The following is a 21,553-nucleotide window of genomic DNA, read 5'->3' on the forward strand; positions in this document are numbered from 1 at the left end:
CACAGTGGGGCACAGCCTCTTTATTGACCAGACGCTTGGGGGCTACGCGCGCTGTGGGAGCTGAGCCCCCTTCCAGCTGCAGGCCGACTCAACACCCTTCCCTGCCCCTGGGGGGACCACGACACGCACGGCCAGGGGGGCCTGCCTGAGAGGCTGGCCGCACCGCCCAGGGGGCAGCTCCCAGCCGTGGGGCCGCTTGGCCGCGACTCTGAAGAAACGGCTGGGGTCCCGCCCGGGCCAGACTGAGGTGGGGGCAGAGCCAGGCGGGTGAAGGGCATGGAAGGAGGAGAAAACTCTCTAAACAGGAGCCACACAGATTGTTAGAAAAGTGGTTGTGTTTGGGGGCAAGGGGGGTGCCCAGCGGGCAGCGTGGGACTTGGCCGTCAGCTGAGGAGGGGGGCAGACCTGTCATTGGTCACTGCCGGCTTTAGCTGGACGCTGGCGAAGGGATTCCTGAAGAGAGAAGAGAAGAGTGGTTTCAGCATGGGAGATGCACTGTCACCTGGGCTGCCCCAGGGTCTCAGCCACGCGGACAGCCCAGCCTCAGCCCAGAGCTGGGCGACGATGGAGCCCGCAGGGGCAGGCAGGGCAGGGCGCCGTGTGCAGGGCGCCGTGTGCAGGGCCAGAGCTCCCCGGGCAGGGCGGGTGGAGGTCTGGGGAGCGGCCCGCTGGGCTGGGAGCTGGTTCTTCCTCTGGAACCGGAGGCGGTCCTGGATGGGCCTGTGCCCAGCCTCGGTGAGCCGCCCCGCTGCCCCAGAGCAGTAGGGGCCCAGCTGTAAAGACACGCCATTGACACACACACACACAGTTCAGCAGCTCCCATGGACCCGGCCCATGCATCCCGGGGTCCCCGAGGGTGGCTGGGTGCAGACACGAGGCCTCGGGCCACCCCACGCCAACACGCCACACATGGGGTGTATGCACACTGGGAGCCATGGGGCTCAGCCCCCATCACCCCACCCCCGTGGGCCTGAGGCCACAGCGGACGGACAGATGGACCGGCCAGACAAGAGGTTGAGATGGGACGAATGAGCACAGCGGAAGCCACACGCAGAGTCCTCACGGAAGCCTCTTCTTGGGGTCCCCACCGGGCGCACAGGGAGCACCTGCCTGAGCAGGGTTAGTACAGGACAGCAGGCTGGGGGTTGTCAGGCAGCTCCAGGGGTGACAGCACAGATGGAACGTGGGACACGGAGGGCTCGGCATGGACAGGACGCACCCCTGGCCAAGCGCTTGGCTCTCGAGCCATTACCTGGGGTGTCACAGCTGGGCGGGAGTCCGCAGGAGCTGGACGGGCGGGTGCTCTGTCCAGTGCCCATGAGAGCACGTGGGGGTTGGGGTGCCTCCCCGGGTTTTCTAAAATGCCGAGATGCTTTGGACTGAATTTTTAGAAGGATAAACTCGGGAGAAGGGCCAACTCATTGGAGCACGACTTCCACATGTGCACGCGGGCGGCCTGGAATCCCGTGTGGGCGCGGCTCGCGGGCATCTTCAGGCTCCAAGGGCTACGACCCCCGGGGCTCAAGGCCGCCTCCAGCCCCACACGACACCTCGGCCCCTCTGTGCAGGCGGCAGTCCTCTCTCCGGCGACACGTGCCGACCAGCTCCAGCTCTCACGCTCAGGGGCAGCGGCCGCCTCAGGACTCCCCCGGCCACAGCTGCTGTGGCCGGGGACATCTGCCCCCAGGACAGATGGCAGAGGGTGGCCCACACCTTGACTGCCACCTTGACTAGACTCTGGTTCTGGAGGAAGGCTGCAGGTCCTTGGCTGTCCCCAGAGGAGTCAAGGCAGGGTGTCTTGGGGGGCTAGAATGGGTGGAGGTTTGTTCATTTGGAGTTGGCGACTGAGCAGCAGAAGGAGCACAGGCCCCGCGGCTGAGAAGGGACGGCGGCTCCTGTGCTGAGCCGAGCCCGAGCAGAATGGCCAAGTGGGTTTGGGCGGCACACATCGTCCTCCCGCCCTGGGCGCACCTGAATCCTCAGCAGAAAGGGTGGGCGGCCGAGCTGCCTCCTCGGTGGGGGCGGCCTTGCGAGCAGCAGAGCCAGAGAGGGCGTCTGGCCCCTGATCCCACTTTTCCAATCTCCTTCCCCAAAACCGTGTGGCCGCGGAGCACAATATCGTCTGTGCCGCGGGACCTGACGAAACGGGCAGGGGCTGAATATGCCCCAGGCCTCCCCTCTGCAGCCCCCGCCCGGGCCTGGCCGGACCCCCCAGCCGGACGCGCCCGCCCCCAGCACCGCGGGAAGGCGCGACCCTCTGGGGGCCCACCACCTCCTGGGGACGCACGGGCTCCGGAGCCACCTGAGGGCAGGCGGGTCAACAACGGCCTGACGCGACAGGACAAAATTCAGACCCAAGGCCCCCTGCAGAGTCTCTGGCCCCGCAGACACCGCTCCTTGCTGGGAGCAGCCCCGGGCGGAAGCCTCCTCCAGCAGCAGTGCCGGCCACGCTCCACCACAAACCACCAAGACACAAAGTGGTTCGTGTCCTGCCAGCAAAGGGCAGGTGACAGGAACCACGTGAGCACCGCAGGCCCGGACTGCAGGGTCTGCTCCAAGTCAGGGGCTCCTCCCACGGCACGACTACGACCCCTCCCCCCTCCCCGAGAGCACCCCAGTATGGACGGGGAGCAGATGTACACCCAGCAGAGCAGGCCAGCGGTCACTGGCATGGCTAACACCCGAGCTGGGATGCCTCCCTGGGGGGTGGATCCAGTACCGGTTTCCCAGGGCCGCTGTTCAGGGCGCCACTGGGCTCCTGCCTGCAAACCCTACAGCCTGAAAGGGGCCGAGCGCCACGACCCAGGCCCTTCCCATCTCTGGCCACAGATTTAGGGGATCGCCTGTAACTGTCTTGAGTCCGCTATGTGAGAGCGAGGCAGACGGGTCATCTGACAGCTGAGTGGTTTCAGGGTGCGGTTTCCATCCTTCTGTGACTCGGGAGAGCAGCAGATTTCCACTTTCTCTGAAACGTTCTTCTCTGAGGCACGAGTGGCCCTCCTGGGGTTGAGCCCAGATTGTTCCGTGTGCCCCAGGACCACACCTCCGGGGGTGGGCACGGCTCGGCAGAGTGGGTCTGGGGGCCTCAACCACCCCAGGGGCTTCTGACAACCTCCCCCCAGCCAGGGACTCTCCGATCTCGGGGCCAGGCCAGCTCTGTGGTGGGGAACACAGGTGGTGGCTCAGGGTGGATGCCCACAGTGCCCCCGGGGTGGGGGGCTGCCCTACACTGGGGACGAGCACAGGCAGAGGCCAGACCGGCCTCCAGTGACGGGGGCTGCAGGGACAGCAGGGGCGGGAGGTGCAGCCTCTGAGGGCCTCTGGGAAGAGGAGGAATCTAGAGGCAAAGAAGGTCTTTCCACCCCATCCCCACGTCAGGAGCATTTGTCTCCAGAACTTTCCAGAAGTTGCCCATGCTGCAGCTCAGAAACAGTGAAAGGAGAGCATGTCCGGGACCTGCTGGGGCAGTCGCTGCCCTTGGGGAGGACCACACCGTTGGGATGCTCCATGGGGTACAGAGGATGCAGGTGCCAGCTTCACTTGTCGGTGACGGGGTGGGGATGGAGACATATGGCTGCAGCACCCCTGTCCCAGGCACAGGGCCCAGAGTGCTGGGTTCCCCCGTGCTGGCCGACGGCGCTCGCTTTCCCAGGGCCGAGCGCAAGGGATCATCAGAGGATGGGCTGTTGAAGGCCAGCCAGGGCCACCCGTGTGATGGCTGGAGGCCTCGTCTAGAAAGCCTGGTGCAGCCTCGAGGAGCCTCTCAGGGTGGAAGCGACGTGAGTGCCAGCAGAGCAGGCAGCAGAGACCCCATGTCCACCTGCCTCGGTGTGCCTGACACACCCACGTGGGCTCGAGCCACAGAACTGTCCCCAGGATCGACCCTGGTCTCCCCAGCCCCCGAGGGGCTGCGGTACTCACCAACCAGACCCAGCCAGAACGGGCTCAGACCCACACCCTTAGGGGCTGGTCCAACGGGACACTTGGCCACAGGAGCCCAAAGCCAGCCTCCTGGCCCATCACCGCGCCCCCCACCCCCCGATTGTGGCTGAAGCGCCCCCTAGAGGCAGGAGAGAGACCCAGGCAGATGGCCAGGGCTGGACCACGCCCAGGGGTGCAGGGAGGGGCTGCAGGGGTGCAGGGGTGGGGAGGAGCAGCCGGTCAGGCCCACAAGCTTCCAGACAGATGGAAAAAAGCCCAGAGCCCAAGGAGTAGTCCGAAAAGCGAAAGCCCGGAGCCCAGAGCAGAGGCAGGCTGGGCAGACCCTCGCGCCCCCGGCCCCGTCTGCCAGGGCCGAGGCCAGAGCGTCTGCAGAGCCACTGGGAAGGTGCACCGACCAGTGTGGGAAAACCGGGGCGACTTACTAACTCTAGTCAGGGGCGGCTCAGAGTCGGGCCATTTCCGCGTCAGCGCTGTAAGGAGACACAAGGGCTCAGCCGGTGCAGTGGGTGGGGAGGGGCCCCTGGTGGGGGGTGGGGGGTGGGGACACCGCCTGGGGCACGCTGCCCAGCCCTGGGGCAGCCGCAGGGAGGAACAGGAAGGGGCCTCCCGTGGCAGGCGTCCCCAGTCAGCCCAAGCGGCCCAGCCCCCCCGAGGGGACAGGGACGGCGCTGTCCGGCTGGGCACCGCGGTCCCCAGATGGAGGCCGGCTCGCCGTGGTGGCCCAAATCTGCGCCGCGGGCCTGGAAGGAGGCGCCACACCCAGCTCAGTGCGATAAATAAAACTTTTATTCAAACGACTGCAGTACAGGGCACAATCCAGATTAAAAAAAAAAAGAGGAAAGGAAACAGGAAAATAGTTTGAGCACTTTACGTCTTCACACGAGTGTCGCAGTTTTGTGTCTACATTCATCCATTGAGCATGGAATCCCCTGGATTTGAGGTCTTCAGCAAAATGAGGACACCGACACGGAAGGCTCTTTGTACACGGGGCCGCGTTCTGGCTTCACGTTCTCCTTAAATACGAAACGGTCTGTGCCTTGAGCTGCTTCTCTCCCAAACTCCGGGCCCCATCCTCGGCCACAGGAGAGCGGGCGGAGGGCTCCGTTAGAGCACGTCAGACAAAGAGGCATCCACAGCTTCACCGGGCGGGGGGCCCGTGGCGGGAGGGGCCGGGCAGGCTGGGCCCTGACTCCCTCCTCCCCAGGTTCAGGGTGTGAAGAGGCAAAACCAGTAGCCACGGAGTCCAGCACGTCTGTTTCGAAGTCACCAAGACACATAAAGAGACGAGAGCGTTTAGGGAGGACGGGGCAGGGGCTGCCTGCTGTCCCTGGGGAGGCAGGCCCAGGGCTGCCCTCCCCAGGGCCAGCCCCGGGTGGCCTGGGGGCTGTGATCCCCTCACCAGGCTGTCCACCAGTTTCCAGAACACGCTGGGGGAGGTGGTCTCTGAAGCTCTTTGGAAAGTCCACGAGGGGCTGCGCCTGCCCTGCCCCCCGCCCCGCTGGGCCCCGCGTGAGGTCACACGGCCCTGGGGTCACCGCCCATCCGTGCTCTGGTCTCTACACTGTGGAGGAGGACGTGCAGGGGGCCAGGGGCCGTGGCCTCCCTCACAGGAGTGGCCAGCTTCCTCAGGAGGCCGCCCCGGCTCGGCACGCACCTGTCCGTCTGTCCGTGCGGCCCTGGGACGGGCCTCCCCGGGCCTCCCCTTCCCTGACACAGATGCCAGCGTCCGTCCGCTGGGGGGAGGCGGATGCAGGAGTAACAGTGCGCACACCAGAGTCCATGCAGATCGGCTTTAGTTTTTCAGGAAAGAAAAGTCCTTTTCCTGTTTTTTTCTTTTTTTTTTTCTTTTTTTTTCTTTTTTTTTCTTTTTTTTAAAGATTTTTCTTTTTCTTCAGACTTTAGGCCTGGCTCGAGGTGAGCCATCAGGAAGGGACAGTGCGTCGTGAGCATGGCGGCCGCAGAGCAGAGGCGAGGACGCCGGGCCCCCGCTGCCCGGCCGGCAGCTCCCACCTGGCGGACACACGGGGCCGGGGGCGTGTAGACACGGGGAGCAGAGATGGGGCAGCACCATGAACCCTGGGGGGATCTCAGAGTCTGGGGTCACCAACCGGAAGGCGGGACGGGGCAGGTGAGTGAGGAAAAGGGCCCGAGAACGAACTGACGAGGGCACGGAGGAGAGAACCGGCGGAGGCCAGACGGATGGGGGCTCTCCCGAGCAGCGGCGGCCCGTGGTCCGCGTCCTCACACTGTGGACACCAGCGTGCCGCTGCGGAACAAAGCACAGGACGCTGCGGGCCGCACGCCCCGCCTGCAGCCGCTTTGGGGTCAGCCAGCTGCCCGCCCCCCATCATGCCCCCCCAGCCGGGACAAGGGCCAAGCCCAGGCTGGGGGGCGGAGGAGCAGCTGCCTTGGCCGTCCGTGCCGGCCAGGCCACCAAGAAGGAGCAGCAGAAGCGCGCACCGGGCTGAGGGCTCCTGGAGGACGGGGAGCCCTGGTGGCTGCTGGGGGCATGGGACCAGGCTGGGCTCCAATGGTTCGGGGCCCGCTCCCACCCACCCGGCGCTGGGAGTACGAGGGCGGATCTCCGGCCCTGCTTGGCGCTATCCCAGCAGGGTGGGCTCCTGCCCGGACACCCCCGCGACTCAGAGGAGTGAGAGGTAGAGAGGAGCAGCCCCCTGGGCCCCACCTGCCCCAACTCAGAGCAGGGTCTCCGCATCCCTAGGCAGGTGCCCATGGAGCAGTCCTGGGAGGGTCTGAGAGAGGGGGTTCGCCATGCCCACCCGCAGCTCCCAAAGACTAGTGTGAAAGCCCTTACCTGCTCACAGCCCGTGCTCCGTAGTCATCTAGACCCTGGGGGGAGAAGCAACACAGGTCAGGCTGGGGGTCCTGGGGGCGAGGCGGGGTCCACAGGACCAGAGGAAGCTGGGCGCTGCCCTTGACCCCAGTGGGCGCACGCGGCGCTGGCTGCAGCCGAGGGCCTGGAGGGCCCCTCCCACGTGCACAGCAGTGACAGCCCAAACTCACACAGGCATCTCCTCCTCTGGCCAGCGGCAGACCACGGGTGGTGTGAGCTCACACTCTCAGGCACACGCGAGACAGATCCCCTGGTGACCCCTCCACACCCGTGTCCCGCGGTGAGCGGACAGGGCCTGAGCACACCTGCAGGTTACCCGGCAGGAGAGCCTGGGATGACCCGGCAAGTCTCGGAGCGTGTGGGGCTCTCTAGGAACCAGTGACACTTGTAGGGAGGGGCTGATGGCTGGGTGTGGAAGCTAGCCTGGGCCGGCCCCTGGGCAGAACACACCCCAGCACCCCAAGACACCAGCTGCAGACCCAGCTGTGTGGCTGAGGGAGGTGCTGTGGGCGCCGCCATCAGGAGCCGCTGGGGACACCCTCCTCCTCAGCCATCTCAGCGCCACGACCAAACCAGGACACGGGCGGTGGGAGCAGCGTGCGGTGCCAGGCGTGCCTAGGCTCAGGCAGCCGTGTCCCGGGCTCGGACGGTGTTAGAGCATCTCCTGCGTGGCGGGCTGGATCTGTGCTCCCGAGGTGCCTCCCCTAAGCTGGATCGCTCCCCCCGCCATCGCCCTGCTGCTGCCTGGAGTGCCGGCACTGGCCTCAACTTCTCTAGAAGGTTCCATCCCAGGGCCTTAGCTACACCTCCCCAGGCTGGTCCTTCTCACCATATCATTGACTCCACCTTCCCGTCCACTCTGCCTGGCCATAAGCTCCCAGAAAACCGCTCCCTTCCTTGCACATAGCTCCCCACTCCTGCTGGTTAGGCCCCCTCACAGGAAGGGGGCGGGGGTGCGAGGCTGCTCAGGACTGTGCTGAGCAGGGGACCTCCCTAGACCTCACCCACCTTCACCACCACTCACCACAGCCCCAGGCAGGCTCAAAGCTCGGTGGTCACCCCTGGGGCCCACATCTTAGAGAAAGTCCCCTCTTCTCCCCACTTCCGGGGGTTACGGGGCTGACCCGGACCCTCCAGCGCCTGAAGCCTGGAAGCAAAAGCGAAGCTACTCCCAGCATGGTCACAGCAGACAAACGTTCCAGAAGCCCTGGCCTCCTACAACCTCTGAAGCTTCCCACACGGAGCCACACCACCCTCACACTCACACCCCAGCCGCACCAAGACTTCACAACCACCAGCACAGCACGCCCTCCAGGCTCTACTGGGGACCCTTGCTGTCGCCCAGGCCTTTTCCTTCTGCCTCTGGCCACTTGGTCCTGGGTGACCTGGGCACGAGTGCCTAGCCCTGCCTCCTGAGCCCCGAGACATACTAGAATGTTCTGGCCACGTCCCAGGCCTCGAATGCAAGTGCTCCCATCCACACTCGGATCCGTGACTGTCGGAGCCCAACATGCTCGGGAAGGGGGCTCCTGGACACGAAGTCCTCCCCGATGCCAGGCTCCCTGAGATGTGGGGGGCCTGGAGGCCGCTGATGCCCCAGCCGGAAGGAAGGCCGGACAGAGAGACCACCCTGCCTGCAGGAGAGCCCCTTCAGGCGTAGGCCCCTTCTGGGGTCGCCCTGTGCTGCTCACCTGGGAGAAGGCGGGCACGGCCACACTGTAGGGCCTCTGCTTGAAGGTGCCGGCTGTCTGGGCAGGGAAGGCGCGGGACGATGCGTTGTAGTCGGGCGGGGGGAGGGCCAGCTCCTCCTTGTCCAGGAGGTTCCCTGTGCTGCTGCTTTTGCCCTGCTGCAGGCTGGGGGGTGGGGACGTAGAAGCCGCTTCAACCCAGGCCCCCAGGACCCCGTCTGACCCTCCACCTTCCCCATGCCTCCCTTGGACCCTTCTAGAAGCCCTAACGAGGGGCCGCAGCCTCACTGAGCCCGTGAATAGGGCCTGAAGAGGTGGCAGGAAGAAATTCCTAAAGCCCACGTACCCTACATCAACCCCGGCCCTCCTGGGGCAGCTCAGCCCCTGCCCAAGGGAGGCTACAGCAGGGGTGTGCTCCTGGGCCCGGTGGGGGGCAAGGGAAGCCCCCTCCCCACACAGTAACTGCTCACCCTTCCTCCACAAGCAGCCTGCGCCCACCCCCCGGGAGCCCCCACGCGCAGCAAGGCGGGTGCGGGGGCAGGCCTGTGGGCAGGAAGGGAACAGAGCCCAGCCCAGGCATGTGAGCAGAGCAGGGGCCACTGGCAGGCGCACGGGGCCCTCTGCCCCAGGCAGCCTCTCCAGGTCAAAGGGCCAGCAGCCTGGGTCAGCACGCTCACCTCATGTGCAACCTGTCACTGCCGTCGCTGTCCAGAACCCGGGTGTAGGAGAAGGGAAACCAGCCCCGCCTGCAAGACAGGAGCGCGGTGAGAAGGCGCCAAGGCCCGGGTGCCCGCAGAGCCCCATCTGGCTGTCGGTGCAGCCAACACAAATGAGCACCCTGGGGGGACGGCAGACCCCAGCCTGCACCCTGGCGAGCCCACCGGCCCCGAACGGGAGGCTGGGTGTCTCCCGCAGAGCTCCGGTGGCCACGGTGGCCAGGGCTGGTTTCCAGCCACACGGGGCAAGGCGGCGACAGCACGGAAGCCGTCTGGAGGGAAGGCAGGGGGGCCGTTTGGGAAGGGGGTATCCTAGCAATCTCCTGCCCCGCATCGCCCCTCCTAGACGGCAGCTGCCCCGCCGTGGGAGCGGAGCTGGGTCCGGCCCCTCTGTCCCTGCCTCAGGTGGGGGGTGGGGGAGCCGCAAGTCCCCATCTCACCACCAGCCACATCCACGTGACAGCGGTGGGGCGGGGGAGGAGTGGCTCCTGGCCAGGGCGGCCTGAGCCGCAGAACGACAGGCTGGCGGAGTCTCAGGGCCGCGGGTGTTACGCTAAGCCGTGAAGACAAGGCTCCGCGTCCTGACACGCCAGCTACGGGCTGACCAGAGACTCGGGGGCAGCGGGGGGCCTTGGGGCACACAGCCCGCCTCTGCCAACTGGCAAGCCGCACGCCCAGCAGCAGGGAAGGTGCGAGACGGGCCTCGGTGAGTGCGTGCATGGCCCTGGGCCAAGCGGTGGCGCAGGCGGTGAGGGTGACGGGCTGGTGAGAGACGGTGAGGCCGTGGCTCTGACGGAGCAGTCCCGTCCGTGCCGCCCCGCTCTGAGGACTGAAGACGCGCGGCGGGACACTCGGTCCAGAAAGGACCCTGAGGCGCCAGGACAGCCGAGGGCCGCAGGGCTGGCAGGCTGCTGTCCCGAGCACCAAGCAGGCTGCCCCATCCCGTGGCTCCCTATGGGGGTCCCACTCACATTTTGGTCTTCTCGCTCTCCCCGTAGTGCCAGCCGTCACGGGCCTCGGGCACCAGCAGGGTGATGAGGTCCCCCTCCTTGAAGCTCAGCAGGGTGCTGTTGTCCCCGGCCGCGTGGGAGAAGATGGCTTTCACCCGCATGCGGCCGTTGCGCTCTAGGCCGGCCGCCATGGAGCTGGAGCGCGGCAGGGTCTTGTTCTCAGCTGTAGACGACAAGGCAGGAGTGAGGGGACGTGGCCGTCCTCCTGCCCCTCAGCCTCCTGACGGGAAGATGCTGGAAGGCCCCAGGTGGGCCTGGAGCGGGACGCTCGTGTGGGCAGAGACATGGAAGGACCCAGCGGCAGACCTGCCGCTTGTCAGCTGCGGGGAGCTCTGGGCCCGAGCCTCAGCTTTCCCACCTGCTCATCGGCAGAGCCTCGCTGGCTGGGGCAGGGGGCGGGGTGCCGTCCATGGGACAGGGCTGCAGAGCTGAGGGACCTGGGTGGGGGGAAGGGGGCTGTCCCACTGTCTGCTATGGCCCCGCCAGGCATCACCCGTGCGCTCCGGTCACGGGCCGAGCCCTGATGTCCCGGTCCGGCCCTGTCCTGCTGTGGGGACTTGAAGGGAGCCAGACAAGGCCTGAGGGACCAGGCCGGAAACCCTTGACGGGGCCCAAGGAGGCCGCAAAGGTCCCGCGTGCACTTGGGGCTCTGGAGGCTCCCCCACCACCCCGTTGGGTGCGGCATGGTGGCCGGCGGCGCGTCCCAGCCCTTACTGGCCGCGTAGCTGTTCTTCGGGGCCACGCTCTTGCGCACGGGGAGCGTGTTGGAGTACGAGTCGCTCAGCTTGCTCTGGGACTGTGGAGGAGACGAGGTCTTGGGCTGGGCGGCCTTGCGGTCGGCCCAGGGGCTGTAGTCCTCGCCGTCTGGGCCCGAGACGCCATTCATGACGGGCGTGCTCTCCTGGGCAGACAGCCGCTGTGGGGAAGAGTCGGGGGATGGGGGGGCAGCGGCGCGGGAGGGCCTGGTCAGGCGCGGCCGGCGTGGGGACCCCTCACCCCAGCCACCCCAGAGCCGGGGCGGGAGCCGTCCTTCCACACCCAGGAAGCCTGCGGGAGGCCACGCACTCACCCCCACAAACGGGGCCAGCTCGGGGGGCACCGGCAGGGGCTTGGCCCCTGGGATGGGGTCTGAGATGACCAGGCTGGACTTGGAGGCTGACAGGGCGCTCGGGAGGACAGAGCCGTTGCTGGGCACCTGCTGCATCAGCTGCACGGCGCGCTCCGGGATCTTGCTGGGGTCCGCGCACGCCTGTTGCCACAGCGGCAGCTTCTGGGCCAGCAGCTCCTTGCCCTAGAGTGGAGGGAGCGGGACAGCACGGGGTCAGGGCCGGCCGCGCAGCAGGGCCGCCCCGCAAAGCCACGAGAGTCTGGGGCACGCTGCGGACCTCCCCAACCACGGTCCCCAGAGCCCTGCCTGGTCACGAGACACTCCCCCTCTCGGCAGGGGCGCACCTGTCTGGCTGACGGCTGCTCCACACCCAGTGGTGCCTCCCAGCCAGAGAGGCCACCTGGAGGTCCCTGAGCCCCGACCTGGGAAGGAGGTGGGCTGCTGCACTAAGCCAGGTGGTCTCTGGGCCACTAGCGCTGAGATAAAACCCAAGGTCCAACCTGAGCAGGGGCCACCACAGGGCCCCTGGAGAGCACCATCCCGGGGTCCCTAGCCACGGTTGGGCCAAGCTGCGGGAGGGGGCAGGAAGAGGACACCCCACAGGCGGTACTCCATAGATGCAAGGTGCTAACGGTCCCTCCCCCAACCCAGGGGCCCAAGAGCCCAGCTGTCCCTCCAGTGTGCATCGGGGTGTGCCCAGGGCACAGCTAGCCGGACGAGCACGGGGTTTAGCAAAGGATGACGAAGCCACGGGTCTGGCAAGGAATCCAGAACAAGGGATGGCCAAGTGGATGCCAGCCTGTGGGTCCCTGCAGCCCTGCTGGCATCTGATGCCCACTGCATGGGCCTGTCCGGGGTGCGGGGACAGCTGTGCCATCCATCCTCTGGTCTGTTTGGCCACAGTGGCTGCCTGGCTTGGAGCAGATGGGTCACCTGTGTCCCACTGCAGAGCCTGGAGCTCCCAGGGCAGACTAACTCCGGCAGTCACTGTCCCCGGGGCCTCTGAAGGGGCCATCTGGCCCTCACTGCCTCTCCCTGCTTCTGACCTGTGTCCGGGCAAGGAAGGAGTGAGTGAGAAGTGTGGAGGAAGTGAGAAAAAGGCCTTATGAGCAGGCCATGCCCTCCACCACCTGCTGGTTGAGACCAGGGACCAGCGAGACAGGGCCAAGGGCTGGTGCCCTGTTTTGTGATTGGGATCTGATGCAAACACAGCTCGTCCACGTGTCTGGGCTGCTTCTGCTGCTACGGCCCAAACCCAAAATGGCACCTGGACCCTGGTTGAGAGAATTGGTGGACAGCTCTGGGTGATGGTGACAAGGCAGATCCATGCAGACCCGGCACCAAACAGGGGCAACCCTAGGGCTCCCCCCGGTGATGAAACCCGCCTGTGGGGCTGGGACGCACCTGCCAGGGAGATGCCCGGTGGCCTGCTGCAGGGAAGAGCCTGGGGGGTCCTGCCCTGGTGCCCCTGCCCCTGTGCTTGGGAGGGCTGCATCCAGCTCCCTGGGAGGTCAGCTGGTACCCCGTGCACAGCAGGAGCTGCTGGGGCCCAGAGACCATGGCTTTCCCGCTCCCTGCCCACCCCCGCCCCACCCCCCACGAGCCCAAGCTCTCCCTTACCTGCCGTGGGGCCCGGCTGCCGCCAGAGGGCGCTGCCAACCACCGCAGCAGTTGTCCAGAGGCAGGCGGAGGCCCAGCGGCTTGCACGGCGGGCGCCCCCTCCCCCGCCCCCCCCAGCTGCCCCAGGGAACCCTCCCAGCTCCCACAGGGGACACAGGTCCCTCCGCTGCCCTTGCCTTGCACCTGTGAACAGGCCCTCAGGCAGGCCCGGGAGGCAGAGCCGATCTCAGGGGGAAGGCTACTCTCCCCTACACGGCCCTGCCCATGGGGATCACAGGGCGAGTCTCCTATCAGGCACACGTGTGGGAACGTGCATTTACCCTGCTGCTCTGCAGACCCCTTTATTGAAAAAGGACGTGAACTTGGTTGCCTAGCCTCATCTGCTGAGCTCTTGGAATGTTCTGGAATGTCCCAGGGGACAGATCTGCTCCCTCCCCAGCTCCTGACTATGGACTCTGACTAGTGGCTTATCTGGAGCTGCCCCTTCATGCAGGGGACCCAGTGTCCTCCGGATTGCCTAGGAGGGGCTCCCTGGCTCTGCGGCCTTCCCTGAGAAACACCTGCCAAGACTCAGAGACCTCTGCCGCGTCTGACCGGTGACTCTCCTACGCCCTCGCCATCCCTGGGGGAATGCACAATGCACGGCATTCCTTTCAACACAGCTCAACGGTGGACGCGCCCCGACGGCCACCAGAGAGCGTCCACTTCTGCCCACGCCCCAGTGTGGCCCGCAGAGCTCACCTTGGAGTGGTAGGCGGCGGCGTTCTTGGCCACGGCGCACTGCTTCTCCACCAGGAAGCAGAACCGCCTCCTCTCCTCGGTCAGCGCGGTCCTGTAGCCGTCGGCCGCGCAGCTCTCCAGCTCTCCTTGCCTGCTGCCGATCGCGTCGATGTACTGGGGGCAGGCGGCGGGGGCGCACGTGAGCCGCGGACGGGACAACACGGGACGGTGTCCCGCTCTGGGCAGCCCCCCACCCCTGGAGCAGAGCGCACCTCCCACCGGCCCACGGGGTGGGGCATGGCCACAACCTACTTGGACCGAGGGAGCACGGGTGGAGTGACGGTGGGGCAACCCCATGCCCTACTGGGCCCCTGTCCCCCGGCAGCTTGAGTCCCTGCCCCCTACCCCCCCCTGTGCCCAGCAGCCACACACATGTGGACCACGCTGGCAGATCAGGAGGCCTGGTGTCATGGTGGCCTGCCCCCCGTGGATCCTGAATCCAGGCATCTGAAACCACCCCGCGGGTGGCCCAGGAAAGCTCCCCCGGCACGATGTGCTTGAGAATGACTAATTCACACCCAAATCCTGCGGGGGTGGGCAGAGAGTGCAGGAGACACTGCTTGGTGCTGGAGAACACGGGAACATTCTGATTTTGCTGGAAACTTGTGGTAATAAAGCACCCTCAAGACTGTAGGCAGCCGTCACAGGGAGGCGGGAGCACCCAGCCCTGGGTCTGCAGCGCCCGTCGGGATGTGTGCTGGGGTCCACGGGGTCCCGGCCGTTTCCCAGGCAGTCCCTCCCGGCTCCTTCCCTCCGAGCCCTGGGGCCACCGCCCACGCGGGGAGGCGCTGCCTGGTCTCTATGGTCCTGGGGTCTTTCCTGCCTTGAGGGGCGCCTCCCCCACGGGCTCTGACTCAGCGTGGGTGGGCGGTGCTGAGCTGCGGGGGGCGCTGGGGGAAGCTGGGGGAAGCGGGAGGAACAGGCTGTTCCTGCTGCCTCCCTTCCCAGCAGGAAGCTGGAGGCCCGAGGACCCGCCTGGGGGTGTGGCTCGTCCCCCCCACAGCCGCCAGTGCCCACCAGTGCACAGGCGCAGCCCCTGCGGAGTAGCCACACTCCCCCAGGCAAGACCTGCCTCGCCCTGCCACCAAACCCGCAGGCGCCCCCACCCTCTGCCCCTGCAGACCACCCAGCTGACCCCGTGGAGGCGGCCGCTGAAATGGGCCTCCAGATAATAGCCCGCCGGTCCCCCACTGCCGGCCCGAGGGCACAGCCTTGAGGAGCGGGCCCTAGGCATCACGGGCAGCCGCGGGTTCTGCCGCCGGTGTGCCTGAGGGGACCCAGGGCGGCTCTTGGGGACCAAACCTGCCAGCCTGGGAGAAAAGTCTGAGCCCGGGTAAGAGCCACCCCCTCCCTTCCCTACGGGTTCTCTGCTCTGCTCCCAGAAGCCCTGCGGCCTCCTCCCCTGCACCCGCCAGTCCCCTGTGCTGCCAGAAGACTTCTTCCTGGTTGTGAAATGTGTGTCTGCGGCACCTTCCCCGCACTGCAGCTCTTCTGGGAAGGGGAGAGCAAGCCTGGAGATTGGCGGGGCCCCTGGGGGGCCGTGGGGGCTGAGTGGGCAAGGCTGAGCTCCACGGGGAGGAGGCCAGCGGTGGCCGTGGAAGAGGGGGGCTGCCAAGGGGACCGTCTGCACCCGCACCCCCTCCCAGAAGCCCCACGAGGACAAGAGAGCCCAGAGGCCCAGTACAGAACACGCTCTGGATGGAAGGCCCTGGAAGGGGATGCACACCCCAGGGCCCTGGTGCTAACATGCTCTGATCTGTGGTCATCCCACCCTCCCCCAGGGGCCTGCCAGGGACACGGCTGTGGCCCACAGCAAAGGTGTCTTCCTCGACGCCACGCACGGGCTCATCAGCTCCGTGCCCGAGAGCCCCTGAAGGAGAAATTTGTGCAGGTTCCTGAAGGTGAGGGTTTAGCCCCCCAGGGAGACCCCCAACCCGTCCTCTCCTCATGCCACCTCGTCCTGTCCCTGGGGGCTGCTCTAGCAGCGGTGGCCGTGGGCTGGGGGCGGCTGGGCATGGGGACAGTGCAAGCCTGGGCGAGAGCTCGCACACAGGGATCCCACCGTGGCCTCACACAGGGAGTTTGCCTGCAGTGAAGCCACCATGCCCGCTGTCACCTAACAGGGAACCTGAAGGACAGGAGCCACCGTGAATGGTTGGCAGAGGACACAGCAGGAATCAGGACACGGGGCCCCTGGGTCTGCTCGTCCTGAAGGCGCACAGCCCCTGAGGCGGCCACGCTGCCCGCCCCGCACGTGGTTTTTGGGTTTTTAGGCTGCGGCACGGCTGTCGCCGCACTACCCGCTCCCAGGAGTAGCGAGAAAGCAGCGTGGACCGTGCGGTGTGGGGCGCTGGCCTCATTAGCTGGGTCTGCTAGCCTCCCGTGCCGGGGGAGGCGGTGGGGATTTATGTTAAGATTTCCATTTCTTCGAACAAGCTCTGAGAACGGCCGGGAGCAGTGCAGGTCTCGGGGCGAGTGGGACGAGGCAGAGAGCGCGGCCCTGGCAGAAGCCGGCGGGGGGCATCCACAGGTCCTAGGAAGCCAGTGGGAGGGCCTTACGAGCTATGCCCCAGGGGCAGCGGACAGCTTCTGCCACAGGCCCCTGGGCTGTCCGGATGCCCTGAGCACCCCAGCCGGGGCACAGCCCTCGCCAGCGGGGACACACGGCCCGCATTTCTGTCGAGGAATGCCAGCGGCTTTCCCGACCTCTTCCCGGACGTGGCTCCTTGTGCACAGACCACAGCTTCACTGGGCAGGGCTCGGAAATCTGGGCCAACCGAGCAGTGTCACACTGAGGGGGACGGGAGTGGACGACGCCCCACCCACAGGGTCCGGGCCACGACACCCACACCCCCAAACGCGGAGGAGTGCTGGAGCTCTCCCGCCAAGCGCAGAGGCCAGAGCACGGCCTGGTCCCCCACCTCTGGCGGCTCAGCTGCTGGGAACGGCCCTGGCCCGTCCCTGCCGAGGGCAGGCAGGCAGGTGGGCGCTGCGGCCGGCTCCCTCCTCGCTCCCGCCTGCCGCCGCCTTTCCGCTCCCAGTTCCACGGTGCTATGGCGACCGCACTGTAGAAACCCCCAGCTGAAAGCACGTAAGACCACGGGACACTCCCACTTAGTCACCCTGGGCTGCACAGCCCTGTAATCCGAGAAGACAAAAGTGATCAGAACATATGTCTCCTCTCCAAAGCCAGCGGTGACTCAGAGAGGGGAGCGGCGGCTCTGGTTTACCCCATCTGAGCAGCTGCGGCTGCGGCTTTCCCACGTTTCTCAAAACCCAACGCTGCCCCTTCGGGTCCCTGCAGCTCATGAATGAGAACGTAGTTCTGGGCCTTCAGCTGTCACTGCTGGAAACCGTTACTCCCAGGAGATGACGACGGAACCCCACGGGCTGTGATGCTCAGGAACGAAAGAAATCTGACCCCCACGTCACATTCCATAACCAGGCCCGTGTCCCCTCCCTGGGGGATGGACCCTGCACCCAAGCACAGAACAGGAACGGCCTCAGCCTATAGGACTGCAGGCGCGGTGGGGGGACAGAGAGCTGCTCCGTGGATTGAAGGACCCTCAAAACATCATTTACACCTGAGAGGCCAGAGCAAGACTCAGGGCTGGGACAACTGTGCCGTCCTGCCCATAGGCGCGTGGGTGGGAGATCTGGCTGTTCAGCTCCTTGGGTCCTGGGGTTTCTGTTTTCTGGTAAAAGGGCCCAGGGCTGTCAGCAGATTGGAAGGAGTCTGTGACTAGCAGACCCCAGCTGTAGTTACCCTACCTGAGTACACTTCCATGCCCAGCGTCCCCTGTGCCAAGAGGCCTAGGAAAGAGTTGGGGGACACTGAGGTCCACACCAGGGGACCAGATGCTCTGACGAAGGCTTTAGACCCACAGATCAGCATGTTCCCAAGACCCAAGGGGACGGGTCTCTGCGCACCTGAGTCAAGGCCGTGGGCGTTGCTAGTACTCACAGACCCACACCACCCAGGCTGGGACGAGCTCTGCCTGGACATTGCTTTGCCGGGCGACCCTGCTGAGCTGTGAGGGACTCTGGGTCTCCGTTCCTCTGGAGAGTGGAGGGGCTGACCTATGCCACCCACGCAGCCATGGCCTGGCACAGCGGCCCTTGCCTCCCGTGGCCGTGTTCCTGCAGTTCAAGACCCACACCTGATTTTACAGACTTAGCAGAAAAGAACATGACGCATCTCACCAACATTCTCCGTGGTGATCCCGGGTCGGAGCTGCGCTCGAGGCGTGTTCAAGCAGAGTGTGTCAGAAATGGTTTAGCTACTACAACGAATGTTACAAAATCCAGCAGCTGCTTTCCACGTTCTTCCCGCGCCCAGGCCTGGGTATGAGGCGGCGAGGGGCACGTGCCCTCCCCCAGGTGGCCTGTCCTGGGAACCTCACGGTCCCCGACGCCACCTCTGGACACACGGGCTGAGAGGAGAGGGTGCCCCGCCCGCAGAGGCGCGGCTGACCGTCCACAGAGCGCCGTGGGGTGGAGGAGCTTCGAAAACGTGAGAACAGGAGGCACATAAAGGGCTCCAACGACCAGCACAGCGTCAGACTCCACACGGTAACGGGACCAGCCTCTGCCATGATCTTTTTTGAAGATCTAAATTACGGTTATTTTGTTTTTGTTTTGTTAATTACACATCCCTTTAAATAGAACAAATTTCCCCCTTTCTCCGACTGCAATCTGGATGTGTGTGCCTTCGAGAACTCGTGCACCCAGGGAGGGGGAGCCCAAGTGGCTGAAGGTCCCGGCGTTCAGGTCCCAGCCCCGGCGAGAGCCTGTGCACCTCCACGGGGAGGCCTGCCCCACGGCCACCAGGCCCAGGAACTCACCAGACCTCTATGCTCCTGCACAGCCAGCCGGCCGGGGCTGCATGGCCTGGGAGGAGGGAACGGAAGGGGGACTTGGGCCTGGACGGATGTACCCTGCACCTCCAAGTACCCTGACAACCCTGGCCCCCCAGCACCCTCTGCCCTTCCCAGCAGCCAGACCAGCCCAGATCAGGGGGTCCCAGGGCCAGGCTGCCTGAGAACCCCAGATGGCTGTAGCACATTGTGCTCAGGCCGGCAGGCTGGGTCCACGCCCGGGTCACTGGACACGGATCCACCCCTCTGTCTCATTTCTTCTTCCTGAGCACTCCCCTCTGCCTCTGGGGTCTTGGCAGCCCCTCCCTCAGTGCACGGACCCCTCACAGAGGTTGGGAGCGACACACTGTTTTCCCGTGACCCCAGCGACTACACACCCAAGATGCATCCCGGATTTTCTATCAGTAATGACCCCCCCTTGGAGGCTGAGGTCTGCTGCCTACCCTCCATCCTATTCTAGTCAGAGCAGGGCCAGGGCTGGGGACAAACAAAATGAAAGCAGATAATGTTTAGGGGCGCCTGGGTGGCTCAGTGGGTTAAGCCTCTGCCTTTGGCTCGGGTCATAGGATCAAGCCCCACATCGGGGGCTCTCTGCTCAGCGGGGAGCCTGCTTCTCCTCCTCTCTCTCTGCCTGCCTCTCTGCCTGCTTGTGATCTCTGTCAAATAAATAAATAAAAAATCTTAGAGAAAAAAAAAAAGTGATGTTGTCACCCAGGCCCTATAGGATTTGGCGAGGGGAAGATACGCCAGTTCCATACCTGGGACAGAAGCCCTGGGACCACCAGGTGCCCAGCAGGACCGGCTGCCCTTCAGAATACCCAGAAGCTTTGAGAACCCTAACACAGGCCACGGTGTAACTGCTCACACTCATGTCCCTGGGAGAGGGAACACAGGTTTGGCAGAGACGCTGAGGGCCAAAGGGACAGGGTCACCAAATGAGGCTCGCCACCATACCCCACCAGACACACAGCCCGTCCTCCCCTGACCACGTGCCCCACAGCGCCCTCTGCATGGACGGGCACTTCCACGGGTGTGGAGGTGCGGGTCTGGGGAGTGGCCTTGGCTATGGGGACAGCATGTGGTGCCTTCCCTACTTCCAGATGCAACCCTTGTCCTAGTTAGTGCCCCAAATGCCTCTGAGCACCTGTTCCCTGACCTATAATCAGAATCAGTTCTCTTCGCGGAAATCCCAAAACACAGTTTCAATTACCAGTCGTTCTTGAGACCGGCCAGCTCTGACCCAGTCCCGTTCACAGGGAACCCACCACAGACGGACAGACGAACGCTCTCCATCTCCTGCCCTCCGAGGGGCGGGTCTGATCAACTTTACCTCCCTCCACCCCCAAACAGCTCCACTCCATGGGCAGGGCCCCCTGCTCTGGCATGGCCTGGCCACTGGCCACCCGACTCCAAGGCTTCATGGGAGGAGGGAGGACAGGGTGTGTAAGGGCCTGTGGCCAGTCGGCCGCTCCGGAGGGGACAAGGCTGCCTGAGGAGCCCCAAGCAATGGCCCCTGCCTGGCGGGCAGCCCTACCACTCTCCTCGCCCAGTGTTCCCCACATATGCAGCTCAAGTCCAGGAGGAAGGACACGTGGTCTGGGGGCTCTGGCAGACACACAGGGGATCCCAGCAGTCGAATCTCACGAAAGCCCACCCACCTCTCCGCAGCACCGAGCAAACCCATATCTGAGCCTGCACACTGGACCCCTGGCCACAATGCCCAGCCCTGAGAAAGCCAGATGCACGGGCTCGGGCAGTCTGGGCATGCCACCTGCTACCTGCCCAGCCAGAGGAACACATCAGGGCAGCGGCTTTGCTGCAGCCTGAGGTTCCCTGGGAGGGGCCGCTGTGTGAGTCATGGGCCGCGGGACCTGCCTCCACCTGCACACACAGCCCCCCGCCCCAGGAGGAGCCTGGCAGAGAGGAGAGTCCCCAGGAGTGGAGCAGGGGGCAGGCCATCCACTGTGTTTGGAGCCCAGATCACTCCCGCTCTCTGGGGTCATTACTCTCTTCCTCATCAGTCCAAGAGCATGGCCTCAGCAGCACACACAGGTCAGAAGCCCCCCCACCCCCACCCCAGCACACCACGTGGGCCCGTCTGCCTCTCCCTGCTCTTCCTCAGGGCCGGGGACAACACTGAAGCCCCTGCAGACCGTGCACGGGACACACAGGAGTGAAGAGCTTAGATCACACACTGCGTGCGGCCACGGGGATGATCGGTGGGACTGCGGGAGAGCTGGGACCAGGTGCTTCAGAACACCGAGAAGGAGCCAGCGAGAGGAGGGCCTCACCCTTCCCCATGGAAGGGTCTCCAACAGGCCCTTTCCAGTGATTGCCAGGACCTCAGCCCCACTCCTGGCGGGCTCAGCGTGCCTGCCCCAGGGGGCAGTGGGGAGGGAGGCTGGCCCCACCCGGCAGGCTCTGCAAGGCCTGCCGCCACCAGCATGGGTAGCCCCACGCGCCAAGGGACGGGCAGGTGCCAGGGTGGGCGGGCACCTCGGCAAGGCCACCGGGCGGGTCAGCAACACCCACCCCAGACAGGCAGCCAGCATGTCTCCCGCCAGCTCGGGGCTCTGAGGACGTCCCCGCTGGCTTCTCAGAGCTCTACCGCTTCCACGGTCCCTTTGTTTCTGCCCTCGAGAAAGGACACCAAAATCACTGGGCACAAGCTGGCTGTCACCGTGTGGCCACCCTGGGCCGGGCACCCCATGGGATGCATCTGCAGCACAGAACCCAGCCCTCCCTGCAAGGAGTTAGATGCCTTGGGGACAATCACAGTAAAACCCCTGGGTATTTCTGGGTCCAACGGAGAAGGAAGCTGGGTTTGGCAAAGCAGGAGACGGAAGGGTGGCCCGGAGAGAGGAGCCGGAGCAGGTGCACGGGAGAGGGATGGCAACCCCCTGGTCAGCGTCAGCACGGGAGGACAGAAGCGGGCCAAGGAGCGCTGGGAGCCTGCCG

The 21,553-nt window shown here is 65.5% G+C and overlaps 1 protein-coding gene across 4 annotated transcripts in view; it reads right to left on the minus strand.

Moving 5' to 3' along the window:
- BAIAP2 (BAR/IMD domain containing adaptor protein 2) overlaps window positions 1-21,553 on the minus strand; it is a 62,834-nt gene continuing 41,281 nt past the window's right edge. The window contains exons 7-15 of one of the 4 annotated variants that reach the window (XM_047706401.1): window positions 13,680-13,832; window positions 11,280-11,501; window positions 10,925-11,126; window positions 10,172-10,373; window positions 9,162-9,230; window positions 8,488-8,650; window positions 6,758-6,792; window positions 4,369-4,412; window positions 1-453 (exon numbers count right to left, since the gene is read on the minus strand). In XM_047706401.1, the coding sequence (XP_047562357.1) occupies window positions 4,385-4,412; window positions 6,758-6,792; window positions 8,488-8,650; window positions 9,162-9,230; window positions 10,172-10,373; window positions 10,925-11,126; window positions 11,280-11,501; window positions 13,680-13,832 (1,074 nt within the window). In that variant the 3' untranslated portion in view covers window positions 1-453; window positions 4,369-4,384. Of the gene's footprint in view, window positions 454-4,364; window positions 4,413-4,706; window positions 6,209-6,757; window positions 6,793-8,487; window positions 8,651-9,161; window positions 9,231-10,171; window positions 10,374-10,924; window positions 11,127-11,279; window positions 11,502-13,679; window positions 13,833-21,553 lie in introns of those variants that run through there. The other 3 variants (XM_047706399.1, XM_047706398.1, XM_047706402.1) reach the window with 3 other exon arrangements.

Source organism: Lutra lutra, chromosome 16, assembly GCF_902655055.1.
Source record: "Lutra lutra chromosome 16, mLutLut1.2, whole genome shotgun sequence".
Taxonomy (NCBI): Eukaryota; Metazoa; Chordata; class Mammalia; order Carnivora; family Mustelidae; genus Lutra; species Lutra lutra.